Below are 16,318 nucleotides of genomic sequence, written 5' to 3'. Positions count from 1 at the left end.
TTTCATTCCAAAACAAATTGCATTTACAATATTTGAAATATTTTCTTCTTTAAAAACTAAGAATTTAAGAATTGAAGAATTTAAGAATTTAAATTTTATTTGAGTTTTTGTTTTCAAAATTGTTTAAAACTGAAAAATATTAGTTTTTAAATTTTGATTTATTTTTATATTATTTTTTTTAATTTTGATTATTTTTAATTTTGAATTTTTCATTAAATTTTGAATTTAGAAATTTCGGATTTTTTTATTACGATTTCAAATGGAAATTCGAAAAAAAAAATAATCTGAATTGTAAAAATTTTGATTAAAAAACTATTAAAACATTAATTTTTGAATGTTCAAATCTTTTTATTTTTCACCAAGAATGTTTAAATTTAGAAAAATATTTCTACAGGTAAATACCATCTTAAATTCAAAGGCAAATTGAATATATCCACTATAAAATTAAAAATAAATAAGGTTAAAAAAACATTACTCAAAACTCAAATGAAATTACATATTCAGAGTCGGATATATTAAGAAATGGTGTAGTAATGAATTTTATTTAAGAAATTCTCAACCATACATTTAAAAAATAATCTCTACATATTCTTCATATAATTTTTCAATGGGTCGTGTTAAGAAAATACAAACAAACATTTTCAGAAAAAAATCTATTAATATGAAATTGAAATTGCACTCAATGGAAAAAAAAACAAATTCTCATAATTCCTGATGATATTTTTCTTAATAACATGAAAGTAATTCTATCTATTTATCTATTTATTTATCAAAATTGCCATCCGCGCGAAATCCGCGCCTGAGCAAAATTAGTCAGCAAATTCGCTATCCGCGCGATCCGCGCCGTCCGTAACAACCTTGAGTGTTGGTTAGGGATGTGATATTGATAACTTATTTGATAACGAACAAAAAGACTCGCACTTAAGTTAACTGTAATTTTACCTGTTTATTGGAACGCTTTAAATTTGTCTACCGCTAGTAAGTTCGTAAATCGATATCTTTTATAGGTGTAGATTTATAAATATTCAGAATTATACAACGATTTTGATTTGCTCTCGTTTCACTGTACAATTTTTATTTTGCTGCGTCGATTCATGCGCGCGCTCGCCAGAGATATTGTGGAGAAAATGTGGTCAAAATAGTAAAAAATAAATGTGTTAAAAAAAAACAGAATTCACAGACATACTCGGTTAGTAGCTTTCGAGCACCAGGAAGTACACCACCGATCACAACCACTTGTGCAGCCGAGGCCGCACGAACCGGAACAGGCCGTACGCGCACAGCGAAATCGTTCCGTACTTTAGCACAAACTTGGCCACCCGATGACTCGTGCTGGCCGGCGGAATGGTCACGATGGACGCAATCTCAGCGCTCTGCACCTTGCCCCAGTGCTTGATGATGCCAGCGGCGTGGCCAATTCCGACGACTCCGACCACGTTCACGGGTTGCATGGTTCTATCGGCAAGCTGCTGGGGCAAGGCGGCAACCTGGAGCGAGTGGCACAGATAGAGATCTCGCTCGGCGACAAAGACACGGCCGAAGGCTGGGAATTCGCCGGCCATCTCAAGCATGATCTCCTCGAGCAGATCTTTCTGTTTGCACTGCTCGACCTCCTCGACGCTGATGTCGTCGTCCATGATGAGCAGCTTCGGAATCAGCTTGATGGTTTGCCACAGAGAGAGTCCTCGCAGTGCTCGTTGCAGCGTGATGTTGATCTGGCGATCTCCCAGCTGGATCAAACAGTTTGGAATGCGCGCAGCTTCGTTGACGGCTCGCCGGAACTCTCCGCCTGGGGCCATGCCAAGCTTCTTGGTGATTTTGGCGCTCATGTTTAGCAGCAGGATGTAGAACAACCCGTTGATGGCTCCGTTTGACTTGACGATGCTCTGGATCTTGGCCAAATTTATGTCCTTTGCTTCCTCGAGCAGCGCTTTTTCGTCGTACTTTAGAATGTGGACCCGGGACGGGCACAGCTCCAGCATAACCACGTTCGGCTGAACGTTCCTCATCACGAGCGAAACATCATTTTGCGAACTCTCGCTAAAATGCGCCGTCCCAACGAGATAAACCTTACTGCCCTGCGGTGTGGTCAACAGCGTGACCGTATCGGGAAGGTTCCGATCAAACTCCTCCAAACTTCCGTAAATTTTAACCGCATCCTTCTGGCTCGCCTGACTCGTCCCCGGCTCGGTCACCTGATCGTCATCCCCCGGAATTTGCGACACGTTGTGCGTGGTATCCTTCGAGTCCTTGATCGTCAAACTGTCCTCCCCGCCGCTCGTAACCAGCGATGGCTTCGGCGCCGTCACACTGGAACTCGTCGTCGTCGTTTCATCGTCACTCACCAGAACCGACGCCTCGTCCGAGCTGGACAGAAACGAAAGCGTGCTGCTGCCGTCCCCGATTCCGTCCATGTTGAGTGTGCTGTCCAGCGACCGGGACGGACTTTTGTGGCTCTGCTGTTGCTGTTCGTACATGTTGTTGTTCTTCAGACTGTCCAGCAGGGCGCGCGAGGACTCGCGGGAGTCGCGTGGCGTTGACTTCTGGCCGACGCCCGTCCCCGGAACCAGCAGCTCGTTCCAGCCCTGGGACAGGTTTACATTTTCAATGTCTAAAATGAATTTGTGTTTAGAAGGGTTTTGACGGCAAATTCACAAGGAAAACCTACCGGATTCCGTCAGCGACAGGTCCAGCTTGGACGGACTTAGCGTCTCATCCAGACAGCTGTTGTATTCCGAGGAGGAACTGATTGGGGAGGACATTTTCTCTCGGTGACTGTTTTTCCAGCTGAAGGAAAAGAGATTGATTGAGCGAACGTCCACGTAATCTAATTTTTGTTGCTATTGCTTTTCACGAGAGGAAATCAAAACAATCAATTTGTTTAAATTTGGATTATTATCATGAATAAAAAACTTACGTTTAGTGATTTAATTCCTGTGTGCGTTAAAAAGCTTATTTTTTTAAAAACAATTCACTGTGAAATTACGAAAGTAAAATAAAATTTTTGCAAGCTTTTCTGCGTTCCAGACACTTTCGGAATGTTTTTTTTTCTCTGTTTCTGACAGATCAAGCGCTGTCAAGCAAACGCGGACACCGAAAGTGACAGTGCGATGGTGTGAAGTGTGAAATAAAAAGGGCTAGAAATCTTTTTATTTACTCAAAAGTTTGTGTTTTCACAAAGTGGTGGATGCGAGGGTGAATCACGGGGAAGATGATTTCTTTTACGAATTATTTATAAATGCAACGTTAACTTAAAACTCCTAAATATGCATGTTCGACAATGATATACGTTCTTTCAAAATAATACGGAAGACTGTCAAGGGAGCGTTCTTTTATTACGTAACGCGAAAAATCTGACTTTTAGACCCCCCCTCCACCCATTGTAACAAAATATCCATACAATTTTTAAATATTTGGTATGGAGCGTAACACGGCCTCCGACCCCCCCTCCCCCCCTACTGCGTTACGTAAAAAAAGAACGCTCTCCAAGCTAATGCCGGGCCAGGGCTGTCCTTTTTCCACTAGCGCTGCTTGTGGCGGGATTTGATACTAAATTTACGGTAGGTCAAATTGGTCATTAGGGTGTAATATGGTTGTATGGGAAAAAAATAAAGTTGTCCAAATTTAGTGAGCATAGCAATTTTTCAGTTCCTTTTGGGTTCCTAAACAATACCTCAAAGTTTGGGAACGATTGGTTAAGTCCCCACTTTGCGCAAAGCGATTCAATTTTTTATGGAAATTAGTATGGGGAAAACATTTTTTTTTGGACTTTGATATTTCAAAAATCCACGTTTCATGCTATATTAAAACCGGACTCATATTCAGATGATCTGGAATGTGCTACCTACCAGAGCATCCGAATATATTAAATGCGGTTTTGATACAGCGTGTCCCGCCCATGTGGATCAATCGGACCGCGCACTGGACTCACAATCCAGAGGTCGCCGGTTCGAATCCCGCGGCGGGCGCTCAAAATTTTTTTTATGTAAATATGGGTGTTCGGCGCCGTCGCTCCGTGCCATACTTTCATACACTTAGGAGCCCAGGGCGGCGAAGTCCTTGTAGATAAAAAGAAAGACACTAGTGGTTGGTACTAGCAATGGTGGCCGACAGCTATAAAGTCAACTTCGTCGTTTGATACAGCGTGAAACGTGGATTTTTTCAATTCAATTCAATAGTGTTTTATTAGAATTTAACAGTTCTGCTCCAGGATGTTACATTTGCAATTCAGAGATTTGGAGAACCTTTCAACTGAGATCAATTCATAAGCCTTTGCAGGGAGGATACATATTTCTAAGTTTAGATTTTGCTAACTGGGTGTTCTTTTAGGGAAAATAAATTTTGAGAAAAAACCCTAGATCTATGTTTGTCTTAAAAACTAATATCACAGTTGTTGACGGAGGAGTGCTTCGATGAGCGGATTCGTTGACATCCCACATGAAGCCCTGAAGGTTCTCGTTGCCCTTTCGATGCTTGCGTCGATGGTGTCGACGCCGGCCAGCTTGTGTAGATCGTCGGTCGGGTACCACGGGTCCAGGTTGTGCACCATCTTGAGCAGCTTGTTCTGCTTCACCTGGAGTCGCTTTCGGTGCGATTTGGCGCAGTTGCCCCAGACCGCAGCAGTGTAGGTCAGCATTGGACGGATGATGCACTTGATCACGAGCGACTTGTTCTCGATGCTCAGCTTCGACCGCCGATTCAGCAGGGAGTAGAGCGCTTTCGTGGACCGATCCACCTTCCCGATGATGTAGTTTACGTGCTTGTCGTACTTTAGCTTCTTGTCATGCACCACTCCCAGGTACGTGACTTCGTCGTCCCACGTTGCAGGCTGGCCTTTGACGCTGATCGATCTGCGGGGAAGGTGCCGAGCAGCACGCCTCCTGGTGAAGAAGATACGTGGATTTTTTAAATATCAAAATTCGTCCTCAAACTTTGGGGAGTTGTTCAGGACTCCAAAAGGAATTGAAAAATGTCTGTGCTGGAAAATCGATTTTGTTTTTATACCCGAAATACATATAAACAAAGAGTCTATCCTGCTCTTTGACGCTGATCGATCTGCGGGGAAGGTGCCGAGCAGCACGCCTCCTGGTGAAGAAGATACGTGGATTTTTTAAATATCAAAATTCGTCCTCAAACTTTGGGGAGTTGTTCAGGACTCCAAAAGGAATTGAAAAATGTCTGTGCTGGAAAATCGATTTTGTTTTTATACCCGAAATACATATAAACAAAGAGTCTATCCTGCTCTTTACTAATGTTAACAACAACTGACGTGAGCAGGATAGACTTTTTGTTTACACTTCGGCTTCGGTCCTATTACAATGTTTTGCTTGATATTATATTTTTTATGTTAAAATTGTTGTGGAGGCTAAAGGGTTGTGATTTGATTTTGTATGTTTTCATATGTTCTACGTCTATTTTTGTCTATATTTTGTCATCTGTTTTTGTGCATATATTCCAGTGATTTCACCATTTCTTAAAATGTATTTCTACTGGTTTAAGTAGTTTTCGAACGCTGTTTCTAATGGGCATTATACACTCATACCCCGATGGTTTGACACCAACTGTTGTCAAACGAACGGGGTCACTTTTTAGTTAGACACCCCTTTTACACGAAGTTCATACACACTTCTAAACGTTTGTTTTGATAGTGGGCGTGAGCGCTGTGTAAAAAGTGACAGTTCGTCACTTTTTAGTTTGACATTGACCAACCAATGGGGTACAAACTAAAAATGTGTCAAACGAAAAAGTGACCAACCCCGGGGGTTGAGTGTCATTTGAGAAATAGTTTAAACAACTTGAAGGACGTTTGAATAAAGTAGATAGTCATATTATTTTTTAAAAGTGATCTTAAAAATGGTGTATTACTTTTTTTAGTTTTTTTTTCATATTTTGGAGGTTAAGAATACAACTGAATAGTATCAGGATCACCATAAATCATGATAATTGTGTAGTTCGAAAGTGATAACATTTTTTAAAGGCGATACTAGTCCACATAGAAGCTGTTTGACATGTGGCGTCGCGGTGATGAAGCATTCATAGAATGCTTGGAAAAATCGTTGGTTCCGAAAATCCCGGATGTATGGCCGTTGAGCCCGATGATGGTTGAACGAATCGACCTGGTCTCATCTGAAAAGTTTATCTCCAGATGATTCCGCTCATTTCTAGCCATCCTGGAAGTTTTTTTGTTTGTTTTCCCCAGACCTGTAGGAGCGAATGGTTGTACACTCAAACCCCGATGGTTTGACACCAACTGTTGTCACTTTTTAGTTTGACACCCCTTTAACACGGAGTTCACACACACTACCAAGCGTTTGTTTTCATAGTGTGCGTGAGCGCTGTGTAAAAAGTGACAGTTCGTCACTTTTTAGTTTGACTTTGACTAACCAACGGGGTACAAACTAAAATGTGTCAAACGAAAAGTGGCCAACCACCGGGGTTTGAGTGTAGTGGTATCAATACCCAACAAACCGAAAAAAAGCATATGAACAAAAATTCAAATTCGTCCCCCCTTGAACCCGCTTGATACAAGCCAGTTTTCAACCAAATGAGCTGAAATTTTGCGTGAGAGTCCTTATGGGTACGCCCTACAAGGGGAACCACACCAGAACTTGATCTGAAAACTTTTCAAAATCTGTACCCACTCGATTATTTTTTTTTTGTAATTGTAATTTTATTGGAACGATATCTTGTTAGTTTACACTGTATATCAGGGCAATGACTGAATTGTAATTATTAATTAATTAACTAAACAATAAACGAAAAAATGCCTTCAGATGTTTCCAGAAACAAATACACTCAAACATATTCAAAAGTGTTTTCCTTTGAACTATCAAAACATTTGAAATATTCAAGTCACACTCCAAGTAAAACTTCTCCCAAAAGTTTAGCTGGCTCAAATAAAACCCAAATTAATATGAATCACCGTGCCGGTCCCCGTCATCCACCGAAGCGGAACAACGCGCGAACAGACATTAAGGTAATTTGATAATTATTCCTTTATTTGATTACCATCTCATTCCTCCCCACCCCTTTCAGGCAAGGAAGAGAATGAAACTCAAGAATCTGTTTCTGTCCGTCAGGCGGATCATCCCGCTCACCTTCAACCCCGCTAGTGCTTTTCCGAGGTGAACGACAAAATTCCTTTATTAAAAGTGTCTTATTCCCCTACTTAGCACTAATTCACTGCACTCGTTTCTTCCTGGGAAATGTCGTCCTTGCCGTATTAAACTGGAAGGAAATTCGCTCCAACCATCTTGCTCTCTCTCTCTCTTTCCCTTCAAGTCGAACGACGAAATTTTCCCGTCAACTTTTCCATATAAGTAGCAAACTTTCCTAAATTAACACATAATCCAAGTGATTATGAAATCTTTCTTCTTTTTTAGCTCCTAGCGCTCCTTGTCGTGGAATGTTCCCCCGAGGAATGGCACCCACCCACACCCCTCGAAGGCGAAGCACCAGATCTTACGGATTGTGGGGCGCCACATTCCTGGGAATGCCACGTGGCACCTTGCCGCTTCATTCTGGGGATTGCGCACTCCACGTGAAACTGGATGCCTGTTTGTGGAATGCTGAAATGTTCAAAAGAATGGTCAAAATTTGGAACAAAAGACAAAAAAACAAAAAACAAAAAATGAAAAACAAAAAACAGCTTAGCTTTATTTGGAACCATTTGGTTGGTTTATTTATCTCCGTTTTCTATCTTAAAGTTACCTCCTTAACCTGATAAAAAGTTGTAAACTAACAGGCTCTCGTCACAAATAAACAATCAATTACAATTACAAAACAAAAAATAAAAAACAACTGACAACTGACAACTGACAACTTGCAACTGACAACTGACAACTGACAACTGACAACTGACAACTGACAACTGACAACTGACAACTGACAACTGACAACTGACAACTGACAACGAACAACTGACAACTTGCAACTGACAACTGACAACTGACAACTGACAACTGACAATCGATGAATTGTTTAAGTCTTATCACGGCTAGATACAAGATATTAAAATATCTAGAGTATTATTTTGAAAAGGTCCTATAAACATATGAAACACAATGATTTTTTCCCAACATCTCAATCAGATCGGGACACCCATCCTGGTGTGTCGCTTTGATTGTTCGTCGCCTGTAAAAAAAAAGACGCAAAAAAGAAAAGCCGAAAATCCTGCTCCTGAAAGTGAGGTGCAAGAAGACGTGACGCTCTCTTCTTCGTCTTTCGTTATCTGTCACTTTTCATAATGAATATAAAATTTAAACCTCGTGGCGCGAGCGCACTTTTTCCAAGTGTGTGTAAGTGTGAAACGTTGGAAAAGAGGGCAAACGAGAAAGGGTAGGAAGGTTAGTGGGGATCACATTTCCGGCGACTTAAATCCGGTCTTGTGATGCAAATGGGAAATTTCTTCTTCGGTTTTTTTTTTCGCGCTAAAATAAAAGGGGCAAGTTTGGTACTCTGAAGACATATGCTGTGCTATCGTTGGTGGTGAGGGTGTTTGCGTAAGGGGAGCATAATTGGGTCGTGTTGAAAATGTTAAATGAGGATTTTCGGGTGAATAAAATTGAAGTTTCGTTAGGAGTAAGGTTGATGATTACAAATGCTTTAGGATATTTTTTAAAATTAGTTTATAAACTAGTAAAGAGTGTGATATTTCTCACTGCAAGCACTCGTTGGTGAAATGAGATGCCTCTCCAAAATTAAGAAACAAAATCAGTTGCCAAACATGAACGCGCTCTTGCGATCAAGTTAAGCTCAAAATTTAATTGGATAAAAAGGTATAATGTGCTTTGTGATTCCAGGAAATAACGCGGAGGGTGAAAATTGAGCTTTACTGTAAATTCAAGTGAGCAACGTGTGCACTTTATGCCTAGCAAGATTAATTAGCACATTTATCTGGCTGTTTAACTGATGGTTGACGCTTTGGAACTTGAATCTCTTGTGTTTGCGCCTATTAGCGGGCTAATTGGTTATAAAATAAATTCTTATGATTTTGAGCTTTTTGTAGAATATTATATCCCTTAGGCATTTTTTTAATTTGCAAAAAATGGCATTTTGGTGCCTTGGGGTTTTCTGAAGGCACTTTTTCTTTTTCATGAAGACGCAGCACTAATCGGCCACTTGGAAAATTTGCAAAAGGCGAAGTTTATCTTGGGCCTTGTTGAAGGCGAAATTTTTTTTAAGGAACGTGTTAGTCTACGACTAACCTCGATTAACCTACAGCTCAGCCCTGAAAATATATCTGTACATTTTATTTGAAAGCCGAATCATCTGACAAAAAAGAGGTGTTTTTCAATAATTTGCAGCCTGAAACGGTGATGAGATAGAAATTAGGTGTCAAAGGGACTTTTATGTAAAGTTAGACGCCCGATTTGATGGCGTACTCAGAATTCCGAAAAAATGTATTTTTCATCAAAAAAAAACACTCAAAGGGTTTTAAAAATTCTCCCATTTTCCGTTACTCGACTGTAAAAAATTTTGGAACATGTCATTTTATGGCAAGTTTAATGTACTTTTCGAATCTACACTGACCCAGAAGGGTCATTTTTTCATTTAGAACAAAATTTTTCATTTTAAAATTTCGTGTTTTTTCTAACTTTGCAGGGTTATTTTTTAGAGTGTAACAATGTTCTACAAAGTTGTAGAGCAGACAATTACAAAAGTTTTGATATATAAACTAGGATGTAACAAAAATGACTTTTTGGCGGGCATTCAAGGGTTTGTTCCGGTGGGCATACTAAGCCTAAATCCAAAATATGAGCTTGATTGGACGTAACAGGAGCTGGCGCTCCGCCTTTCAATTTTAAATGAGATTTAACCCGTAAAAAAAGATTTTTTCACTTTTTGAGGCATTTTGGCCACTGAAGCGTTTATTTTCAACGTCATTGGCGTGTAGGCCAGATCCTTGCGCATCTTTTGGTATATATAACATTGAAATTTGGAACACCCTGGAGTTCGGTACAGACCTTCAAAGTATGGCATTTTTTCGAAAAATCGGCCCCGGCAAAATCAAATGGCGTCTAGGGCGTCGCGAGGCGCGACGCATATCTTTTTTGCCGGGACCGATTTTTCGAAAAAATGCCAAACTTTGAAGGGCTGTACCGAACTCCAGGGTGTTCCAAATTTCAATGAAAAAATCTTTTTTTACGGGTTAAATCCCATTTAAAATTGAATGGCGGAGCGCCAGCTCCTGTTACGTCCAATCAAGCTCATATTTTGGATTTAGGCTTAGTATGCCTACCGGAACAAACCCTTGAATGCCCGCCAAAAAGTCATTTTTGTTACACTCTAATATAGACATAAGGGGTTTGCTTAAAAACATCACGAATTATCGCGATTTTACGAAAAAAAAAGTTTTGAAAATTGTATTCCTGTGCGTTTTGAGTATTTTTTTTTACAAGTTCGTGTTACACGGTGTGTTTGCTGGGCAACCTTAAGGAGAAAAAATAGTCATCGCTACTTTCAAATGTCTACCAGAGCCGCGGGGAAAACAAGAGGCTGGGGACAGCCTTTATAGTGCTGGGCGAAATGCGCGATCGCGTGATTGGGTGGACCCCGCTCACCGACCGAATGTGCGTGCTGAGGATTAAAGGCCGTTTCTTCAACATTAGCATCATAAACGTGCACAGCCCGCACTCAGGAAGCGAAGATGACGACAAGGACGCATTTTACGAGCAGCTGAACTGGACGTACAACAGCTGCCCAAAACATGACGTCAAAATCGTCATCGGAGATTTTAACGCTCAGGTTGGCCAGGAGGAGGAATTCAGACCGGTGATAGGAAAGTTCAGCGCCCACGTACGCACGAACGAAAACGGCCTGCGACTGATCGACTTCGCCACCTCCAAAAACATGGCCGTACGAAGTACCTGCTTCCAGCACAACCTCCGAGACAAGTACACCTGGAGATCACCGCAAGGAACGGAATCACAAATCGACCACGTCGTAATCGACGGTAGACACTTTTCCGACATCATCGACGTCAGGACCTATCGCGGCGCCAACGTCGACTCGGACCACTATCTGGTGATGGTGAAAATGCGCCAACGACTTTCCCTGGCGAAAAGCGTTCGGTACCGCCGCCCTCCGCGGTTGGATCTGGAGCGGCTTAAGTTACCGGAAGTCGCATCCCGGTACGCGCATTCGCTGGAGGCTGCGTTGCCAGGAGGGTGAGCTGTTGGAAGCTCCCTCGAGGACTGCTGGAGGAGCGTCAAGGCAGCCATCACCAACGCAGCGGAAAGCACCATCGGATTTGTGGAACGAGGACGACGGAACGATTGGTTCGACGAGGAGTGTCGAGCGATTTTGGAGGAGAAGAATGCAGCACGGAGGGCAATGCTGCAGTACAATCTCCGTGATTACGAGGAGGCGTATGGACAGAAGCGAAGGCAGCAGCACCAGCTCTTCCGAGCAAAAGTGCGCCACCAGGAAGAGTTGGAGTTTGAGGACATGGAGCAGCTGCATCGCTCAAACGAAACGCGCAAGTTCTACAAGAAGCTCAACGGATCCCGAAACGGCTTCACGCCGCGAGTCGAAATGTGCCGGGATAAAAATGGAGCTATCTTGACGAACGAGCGTGAGGTGATTGACAGGTGGAAGCAGCACTTCGATGAACACCTGAATAGCGCAGAAGCAGAGGCAGGGGTCCAAGGCGGCAGGAGAGAGAACTTCATCGGTACAGCGGGAGAAGGAGAGGAGCCAGTTCCCACGATGAGGGAAGTTAAGGATGCCATCAAGAAGCTGAAGAACAACAAAGCAGCGGGTAAGGATGGTATCGGTGCTGAACTCATCAAGATGGGCCCGGAGAAGCTGGCGTCCTGTCTGCACCGACTGATAGTCAGGGTCTGGGAGTCAGAACAGCTACCGGAGGAGTGGAAAGAGGGAGTAATATGCCCGATCTACAAGAAGGGGGACAAGTTAGATTGTGAGAACTACCGTGCCATCACAATCCTCAACGCGGCCTACAAAGTGTTCTCCCAGATCCTCTTCAGCCGCCTATCGCCAATAGCGGAAGGCAAGGGGTAGGACAGTGAGTGATTTTGAGAAAATTTGAATAGAATTGAGTAACATTGAGCCACGCACGTTTTTCAGAATTTCTCAATCTTCACCTTGATATTCACAAACGACGTAACAACTTTGACATTGACATTTCAACACTGACAATGACAAATTGCAAAATACAAAAACAGCGGGAGCGTAATTTTTTCCAAGACACACAAATTCGACGGAATAAACTCCTGGTCCTCGGCGTCGATTCCGTGCCATGAGGTAGGTTGTTTCGGGAGAAGGGCAACCTTCAAAGAACTGAATTGAATAAAATTGGTTTTATTTTCAGATTGCAATGGCAAATACTGGAAGAGATTCATCCAACCCTTTTCCGAAACCGTCTAAAAAGCCCGCGGGCAACCGGCCGAAAAGAAGAAGTAGCCAGCTGCTGCTTCCGGCTCGGGTGAGAAGAAACTGGCCGCCACTGAGAGGAAGTCAGTTTAAGGTGACGTCCGCCAAGGCCAAGAACACTGCGGCCGCCGCCAAGAAGCCAGCCCGAAAAAGACCGCTTCCAGAAAGAGTGCCGCCGGTGCTGATGGATTCGACTAGGGACAATACACAAATGTTGATCAATGCCGTTTGTGAACTCCTAACGGAACGGGACGAGGAAGCCGTTGGCGCAAAGATGCATGTCCGGAGACAGTTCTACCCCGTGCCCGGAGCCCTGCGCCGAAGACGCTCACATTTTTTAAAAAAATCGGTAAAGCAAAGGGTATCAAGTAGCGAGCCCGTGTCAAAGGTAAGACGAAGTGTTGGACAAATCGGCTACCAGCGGTTCAAGGCCGAAAAGGAGAAGGTTGTGGTGGTAGAGGTGCCTCAGAATGCGGGTAAGCCAAGAACGAAATCGCCCGGATGCGGAACATTGCCCACGTGAAAACGATCCAAACTCTGCGAACGGGCTTTCCCGGACCGGATGCCGTTTCAACCAGAGAGCTGGTAAATGCTGCCAAGGCGTCGACGTCGTCGGTCGGAGATTTCTAGAAGAAGCTGACCAACGAAAAGCAGGTCCGCGGAATCGGCGTGAAGCGAAAGCGCGCAAGGTTAGCAAGGTGCTGAAAAAGAAGCCGCCGGTGACACTGGGGCTGCTGTCCACAAGAAGAAGGGAACTGCCGGAGCAACGTAGGCTGCCGCAAAGAAGGTCGTTGCCACCGTGGGTGAGAAGAAGGCCATCGAGGTCAAGGTGCAGAAGGGTACCGCTAAGATTCGTGTCGTCACTCTGCCAAGGGTCTAGGTATGATTTTGGAGCAAAATAAATAAGTAAACAAAAAAAACACACACACAAAAAACGCATTATTCGCTTAGTCTCTGGTAAAAATAAGAAAAAATCGGAGCGACTGCTTCAGATGTCTCCATCCTTCTTCTTGGTCTCGCTGAACTCGCAAGTATTGTGAGCGGTGTGGCAATCCAGCACTGGGGTGTATCCGTTGGAGATCTGACCGGGATGGTTCACCACGATGACCTGGGCGGTGAGTTCGCAGTTCCACGACGCAGTTCCTTGACGGACACGTTCTTCGTGCATTTCGACGGACTTGACGTCAGCGGTCAGGTTGGCCGGGACGAATACGATGGCGATACCGGGCTTGTTCACACCGGTTCCCGCTCCCGGGGGCAGATGCAGGGGCTTGTCGGTGGGGCACTTGCCCTCTTACGCTATGCTTGAAACAAGTACATCTTGGTGGACGGTTCCAGCATGTTATCTCCGTGCCATCCGGAGATGGGCACGATAGCGACGACGGCTGGGTTGTAGCCGATCTTTTAGACTTCCTTCTTGATTCCCCAAAACGGGCCTCGTACAACGGGGGCTTGGCTCGACGATCAGCTGTTTGATACCGAGCGTGAAGGCGACAAGGCATTCTCTCGAGAGTGTCCGTTTTTGGAGAAATTTTTGAAATAATACCAGTCACAAATTCACCGGTACCGGCGGCGACGATAAACACTACACAATCCGTAACAGGCGGAATAGTTTGTTCCGGGTTTCGTTGACTCACTGAACTTTAGCATCAGCATCGTGGCGTGAAAATGGTGAAAATATTTCTAATTTATTTGTAAACACGCTCTTCTGTCAAAAGCTGGTTATTTCACAGATTCCGTAACTCGGTGAAAAAAGAATCATGAGTAAGATTGAGTAACTTTGAGCCACATTGAGTAATTTTGTAAAATTGAGTCACTCAGTTACTCTGTGTCCTACCCCTTGGCGGAAGGTTTTGTTGGAAGTTATCAAGCCGGATTCGTCATGGGGAGATCAACAACCGACCAAATCTTCACTGTGCGACAAATCCTCCAAAAGTGTCGCGAGTACCAAGTCCCCACGCACCACCTTTTCATCGACTTCAAAGCCGCGTACGACTCAGTCGATCGCGAAGAGCTATGGAAAATTATGGACGAGAACGGTTTTCCCGGTAAGCTGATCAGACTGATCAAGATGACGATGGATGGGGCTAGGTGTTGTGTGAAGATATCGGGTGCGGAATCGGACTCGTTTACTTCACTTGGGGGGCTTCGGCAAGGCGATGGGATCTCTTGTCTTTGTTTCAATGTCGTGCTAGAAGGTGTTATGAGACGAGCGGGCTTCAATATGCGGGGCACGATCTTCAGCAAGTCCAACCAGTTCATCTGCTTCGCCGACGACATGGACATTGTTGGCAGAACGTTCAAGGCGGTTGCGGATGCGTACACCGACTTGAAGCGGGAAGCAGAGAAGGTTGGGCTAAGGGTGAATGTGGCGAAGACAAAGTACCTGCTGGCAGGAGGGACCGAGTCCCTTAGGGCTCGCATTGGACCAAGCGTTACAATCGACGGGGACGAATTCGAGGTAGTGGAGGAGTTTGTATACCTCGGATCGTTGGTAACGTCGGACAACAGCTGCAGCAGGGAAATTTGGAGGCGCATCATCGCTGGAAGTCGTGCCTATTTCGGTCTTCACAAGAGCCTAAGGTCCCGGAAATTCTCCCTACATACGAAGTGTTCCATCTACAAGTCGCTGATAAGACCGGTCGTCCTCTACGGGCACGAGACGTGGACAATGCTCGAAGAGGACTTACGAGCGCTAAGCGTCTTCGAACGTCGAGTGCTAAGGACCATCTTTGGCGGCGTATATGAGAACGACGGATGGCGGCGGAGAATGAACCACGAACTTGCACAACTCTACAACGAACCAAGCATCCGGAAAGTCGCGAAGGCTGGACGGTTGCAGTGGGCGGGTCATGTTGCAAGGATGCCGGAACGAGCCGACCACTTGAGCCAACGGAACCAGAAGATCAATCCTGCGAAGTTGGTGTTTGTGTCGGAGCCGGTAGGAACAAGACGTAGGGGGGTGCAACGTGCGAGGTGGGTGGACCAAGTGGAGAGCGATTTAGAAAGTGTGGGTGCGCCGCGAAATTGGAGAAATGCAGCCATGGACCGAGCTTGTTGGCGGAGAATCGTGCAGCAGGCCAAGCTAATGGTGTAGCGCCAATAAAAGCAAAAAGCAAAGCAAACTTTCAAATGTGTCTAATAGGAAATTTTATCAGCTTTCCAATGCTTCTTAGAGTGAAATGTTTCATCGAGAAATTTCTACGATATCTTTATGTAAAGTTTTTTGTTTTGAATTCCTTCATTATTTATTGGAAACTTTTTAATAACAGTTTAGGAAACATGTCAAATGATGTGTTTTATGTGTCAATTACTCATCAAAATGTGCAAAATAAGACAAGAAACAACTGAGTAATAGGTTGCAAATCGTTAAACATTTTAAAATTGAGTTTAAACTGAGTTTTTGAATATGCGGGATTAAAATATAAGTTTACAAGATTTAATATATCATTATATAATTTTTGTGAACAAATCTCAGCCGTTGGCTTTGATTTAGCTTGTATTTTGCTGATACAACCGAAATTTTTGCAGGTTTGAGATTGTTAAAGGTAATTAGATTTTTATGAATAAATATCATATTTCCTTAACCAAACATTAACCAGTTACCAAAAAATGTTATTTACTCGAAATTGAATACAAATTACTGTGTAAAGTTTCAGGGAAAATACTCTTCATGATTATGAAAGGTTTTTTTTTGTTTTCTTTTTTTGTTTGAAATGATCAAGTAATCAGCAATGTTATAGAAGTCTTATATATATATATATATGTGTTTTAAAACGTTTTACCTGTATCTTGAGTTTTGCTCAAGTAACTTACATAACTAGGCTTCTGTTTGATTTTTTGTTAAAATTAATATTTTATTTTTGTTTCAACCAAAAAAATGTTTGTGAAGGTTTAAATCATGTTTTGTATCTATGTTCCT

The 16,318-nt window shown here is 43.2% G+C and overlaps 1 protein-coding gene across 2 annotated transcripts; it reads right to left on the bottom strand.

Annotated features, from left to right (window-relative positions):
• Nucleotides 1-921: 921 nt before the first annotated feature.
• Nucleotides 922-3,078, bottom strand: LOC6037412 (traB domain-containing protein). Of its 2 annotated transcripts, none has more exons than XM_001847275.2 (3): nucleotides 2,918-3,078; nucleotides 2,669-2,787; nucleotides 922-2,611 (listed from the first exon to the last, which is right to left on the bottom strand). In XM_001847275.2, the coding sequence occupies exons 2-3, from the start codon at nucleotides 2,760-2,762 to the stop codon at nucleotides 1,227-1,229; spliced, it is 1,479 nt and encodes a 492-aa protein (XP_001847327.2). In that variant the 5' UTR covers nucleotides 2,763-2,787; nucleotides 2,918-3,078; the 3' UTR covers nucleotides 922-1,226. The 2 variants fall into 2 exon arrangements, with proteins under 2 accessions (XP_001847327.2, XP_038104720.1); XM_038248792.1 differs by having other exon boundaries at nucleotides 2,669-2,846; nucleotides 2,918-3,076.
• Between the last annotated feature and the right edge of the window lie 13,240 nt (nucleotides 3,079-16,318).

Source organism: Culex quinquefasciatus, chromosome 1, assembly GCF_015732765.1.
Source record: "Culex quinquefasciatus strain JHB chromosome 1, VPISU_Cqui_1.0_pri_paternal, whole genome shotgun sequence".
Classification (NCBI taxonomy): Eukaryota; Metazoa; Arthropoda; class Insecta; order Diptera; family Culicidae; genus Culex; species Culex quinquefasciatus.
The sequence above is the reverse complement of the archived record's forward strand: the minus strand, read 5'-3'. Positions and strand labels throughout refer to the sequence as shown.